The 4,739-nt window shown below is 37.3% G+C and overlaps 1 protein-coding gene across 1 annotated transcript; it reads left to right on the forward strand.

Annotated features, from left to right (window-relative positions):
- Positions 1-260: 260 nt before the first annotated feature.
- Positions 261-1,199, forward strand: LOC104858016 (putative olfactory receptor 10D4). The gene has a single exon (XM_010618095.2). The coding sequence runs from the start codon at positions 261-263 to the stop codon at positions 1,197-1,199; it is 939 nt and encodes a 312-aa protein (XP_010616397.2).
- The last annotated feature ends 3,540 nt before the right edge of the window (positions 1,200-4,739 follow it).

Below are 4,739 nucleotides of genomic sequence, written 5' to 3' on the forward strand. Positions count from 1 at the left end.
ACTCAGGTATGCTCTACAGTGATATTTATTTTATGTTATCTATTCTATTATATGAATAGTGTTGTTTTGTCTTATAATTATGAGGAAAGAGTTAAAAAGTAAGTAAATGGATTTCTCCATCCATACATTAATCAGTGATTGCATTGAGTCTTTTGGTAAAATTAGACTGCAGTTCACCCTTTTCAAGAGGAGGATATCCATGTGTTGGGGAAAGACTCCCCTCAGCGAGGCTGTTCTTTCATTGTCCAGGACTAACTACAATGAGGATGTGGAACCACACTTCAGTAACCTACTTTCTCCTGATGGGAATACCTCACACCAGTGGGATGGAAAATGTGCTCTTTGTCCTTTTTCTGGCCTTCTATCTGCTCACACTGCCCGGAAACCTGCTCATTCTTCTGGCCATCCTCACCTCTGCCAGCCTCCACACCCCCATGTACTTCTTCCTGGGAAACCTGTCAGTGCTTGACATATTTTTCCCTTCAGTGAGTTCTCCCAAAATGATGCTCTACCTAATGGGGCAAAGCCACACTATCTCTTACCAGGGCTGTGCCTCCCAGCTCTTCTTCTACCACTTCCTGGGTTGCACTGAGGGCTTCCTGTACACCGTGATGGCCTATGACCGCTTTGCTGCCATCTGTCACCCTTTGAGGTACAAGGTCATCATGAGCCATCGCGTGTGTATCGTCATGACTCTGGGCACCTGGCTGGGGAGCTGTCTGCATGCCTCTGTCCTCACGTTCCTCATCTTCAGGTTACCCTACTGTGGCCCCAATGAGGTGCACAGTTTTTTCTGTGATATCCCTGTGGTGCTGCCCCTGGCCTGTGCAGACACCTCTTTAGAACAGACGGTGAGTTTCACTAACGTGGGTATGGTTGCTCTCATGTGTTTTCTCCTTGTCCTCACTTCCTACAGTCGAATCACTCTCTCCATATTGAAAATCCGCTCCTCGGAAGGCAGGCGCAGAGCCTTCTCCACCTGCAGTGCCCACCTGACCTCCATCCTACTCTTCTACGGCCCGGTGGTCCTCATTTACCTGAGACCTGCTTCCAGCCCCTGGCAGGATTCTGTGGTTCAGGTGCTGAATAATATTGTGACTCCTTCCCTGAATCCTTTGATCTACTCCTTGAGAAATAAGGAGGTAAAGTTGGCTCTGAGGAAAGCACTGAGCCAAGGGGTGCACACTTGTTGGAGGTGAGCTTCATGTCATAGTCTTTCTTTGCCACTCTGGTTGGCAATCATCTGGGCACAAGACCTCTCTCATATCTGATGTGGTTACTAATTAGGGCTTTGAACAAGCAGTTGAGATCCAATAGTTTCTTGTGTGATTAAAGTCTATTTCTTTATATAATTGTTTTATTTAAGAAAATTTTTATCTTGCTATGTGCCAGACATTGTTGTATGCACTGTACACACTTTGACATATGAAAACACCTTAGTAATCCTATGAAATAGATTAAATCATTATCTCAAGTACTGATACCTAAGGCAGGCAGTAAGAGTCAGAGATGTCATAATATCACAGAGCTTGAAACTTCAAGCCAGGCTGTGAACTAAAAGATGCTAAGGTTGCCTCTGTATTTTAAGAATTTAAAATACTTGCTCCTAGAAATTTTTTTGGTGTACTTAAAATATTCTCCAACTTGTAAAACTAATCTGCAGTCCATTGTATTTATTTCATTTGTTTCTGTCATTTTTGAGTCAATATTTTCCTGGCTCACAAGTATTTGAGTGATGTAAAGAAAGGTCCTCATGTTGTAGAAGCCTAATATCCATATTTTTGCCAGAAACAGAAACAGAAAGCCTCTACTAAGTAAATGTCTGCATGACAGTGGTTTGAATTCCATACGAAGGGTTACAGATTCTTTCATTGAGTCAAGGACTGAACTTGAATTCCAGAAGCTTGGACTTTCTAAAATCATAATTATTTTTCTCCTATAAATATGTTTAAAAAATTTAAGAAACTGCAAAAATAAAAAGCAGCTGGGTTCGAATAGAGAATTCAGTGAATTATAGATTAATTTGGTGGGGATTGTTATGTTAGCCTTAAGTCTTCTACAGCATACAGTCTAATTATTTTCCATTCATCTACATACTACATTCTTTAGCTTTTTTTTTTTAAGCAGTTTTAAAGCTTGCAGTGCAAAAGTCTTTCACTTCTTTGGTTCAATTTATTTGAAGTATTTCATTGTTTTGGAAATGGAATCATTGTCTGCATTTCTTTTTCTTTTTCTTTCTTTTTTTGGGGTGTGGTATTAGGGATCAAACTAGGGTCCCTGTGCTTGCAAGGCAGATGGCGGCACCACTGAGGTAAATCCCAAGCCTGCATTTCCTTTTCCTTGCATGATTTTTCTTTGACCATATAAAAACAATAATGTATTATTCATATTATCTTATCTTGCTGAAGCACTTTATTCAGGCTAATAACTTTTTAGTGGATTCCTGAAGATCTTTTAAACACATGACAATGTTATTTGCAAATAGAGATCATTTTACTTCTTCCTTTACCACACAAATCTGTCAGTTACCTTTAGTCTTTCTCTTTATAAATTTCTCTGAGTATAAACTCTTGTATAATATGCGGTGAAAGTGATAAGAGCAAATACCCTTGTCCAAATATTCTTTGATTCTTCACTTAGGGTCAAAATATACAATCTATGACCATGGGGTATGATTTTCAATGTGGAGATTTTATAGGTGCCATTTTTCATATTGAAGTGGTTCTCCACTAGTCTCATTTGGTTGAATATTTGGACCATCAAAAAGTGTTGTTTATATCAAATAATTATTCTGTTTTTACTGAGATAAATATGTGGTTTGTATGTGTGTGTGATTCAAAATGGTATAAACATTAATTGATTTTAAATATCAATCCAAATTTTCATATTGGGAATAAAATTTCACCTAGTCATAGTGTATAAATAATTCTTTTTTTATGTTGGTAGATTCAGTTTGTGAGAATTTTTTTTGAGTACTTTTGTATCCAGTCAGAAGAGATTTGACTAATCATTCACTTTGTTTCCTCTTATGACTTTGGCTTTTGAAAGGGAGTAACCTTAGTTTCATAAAATTAGTTGGGCAGGCCCTCCCTTCTGGTTTTTTTTTTGAAGAGTTTAAGAATTGATATCAATGCTTTAAATATTTTGTAATATTCAGTAATAAAGTTGTGTAGTTGTAGGCCTTTACTCATGGGTAGTTTTGTTGATTACACTTTCAACCTCTACTTTTTACAGATCTACTCAAATCATCTATTCTGCAATCAGTTTGTTAATTCATGTCTTTCTAAAAATTTATAGATTTTATTAAAGTCATTTAACTTATTGACATATATATATATATTTTTTTCTTTTTATTGAGTTTATTGGTACATTTTAGGTATACAGTACCGTTACATTGATTACTGGGATCTTGTACCTTTACATGAAAGGTCTTGGTTCTCATTTTTTCCCCCTTGTCCCTGCCCTCTCTTCAACCGCTCCTCCCCTCCCCATTTACAAACACTTTATTTTCATTTTCTCATATTTTTTTCTTTTCCCTTATTTCATTTCCCCTACTGTTCCCACTTTCCCTGCATCTGTAGCCCTATTATTCCCATTTCACATTGTTAATTATCCCATTAGGATCTTGTGTACTACTATTATAGTTTTTCACACCAGAGAAACTATTCAGTATTTACACAGGTGTGACTTATTTATTTCACTTAGGAGTATATGCTCAAAATGTATCCATTTTCCTCTGAATGACTCTAATTCTCATTCTTTATGGCTGAGTAGTAGTAGTATTCCATTTTATAGAAAAAGCACATCTTCTTTATCCAGTTTTCAACTGATGGGCAAATGGGCTGTTTCCATGTTTTAGCTATTACAAACTGTGCTGCTATAAACATAGGTGCACATATGTCACTGTGATATGATTCCTTTAATTCTTTTGGAAAGATATCCAGCAGAGGGATGGCTGGGTCAAATGAAACCTCTAGTCCCAGCTCTGTGAGGTATCTCCATATTGATTTCCTTAGTAGTTACACAAGTCTGCATTCCCACCAATAATTGAGAAGGGTTCTTCTCTCCCCACAACCCCACCAACATTTGTTATTGGTTGATTTCTTGACAGCAGCCATTCTTTGGGGGGTGAGGTGAAATCTCAGTGTTGTTTTCATCTGCATCTCTTGAATGACCATTGATGTGGAACATTTTTTTCATATATTTACTTGCTGCTTTTACTTCTTTGTCTGAGAAATGTCTGTTCATTTCAGATGCCCATTTTTGAATTGGGTCTTTATATTTGTGAGGGGCTGACTGTTTTGAGGTCTTTATATTTTCTAGATAATAGTTCTTTGTCTGAGGAGCAGCTAGTAAATTTTTTTTCCCACATTGTAAGTTGTCTCTTAGTTCTGCTGATGGTTTCTTTTGCAGTGCAGAAGCTCTTTAATAAGATGAGATCCAAGTTGTTGATTCTTTCTGCTAGTTCCTGTGCTATTGAGGATTTGTTCATAAAGTCTTTTCCTATGCCAATGTCTTAAAGGGTTCTTCCCAACTTATCTTCCAGCAAGTTTCTGTTTTAATATTTAGATCTTTAATCCACTTGGATTTTAATTTAGTGCATGGTGAGAGACAAAGGGTCTAGTTTTAATCTTTGACAGGTTGAGATCCAGTTTTTCCAACACCATTTATTAAACAGGCTATCTTTCCTCCAGTGGGAAGGTCAGCTCTGTTTTCAAAGATGAGGTACCTGAGTACAT

Source organism: Fukomys damarensis, unplaced genomic scaffold (genome assembly GCF_012274545.1).
Source record: "Fukomys damarensis isolate Sample0158 unplaced genomic scaffold, DMR_v1.0_HiC HiC_scaffold_16, whole genome shotgun sequence".
Classification (NCBI taxonomy): Eukaryota; Metazoa; Chordata; class Mammalia; order Rodentia; family Bathyergidae; genus Fukomys; species Fukomys damarensis.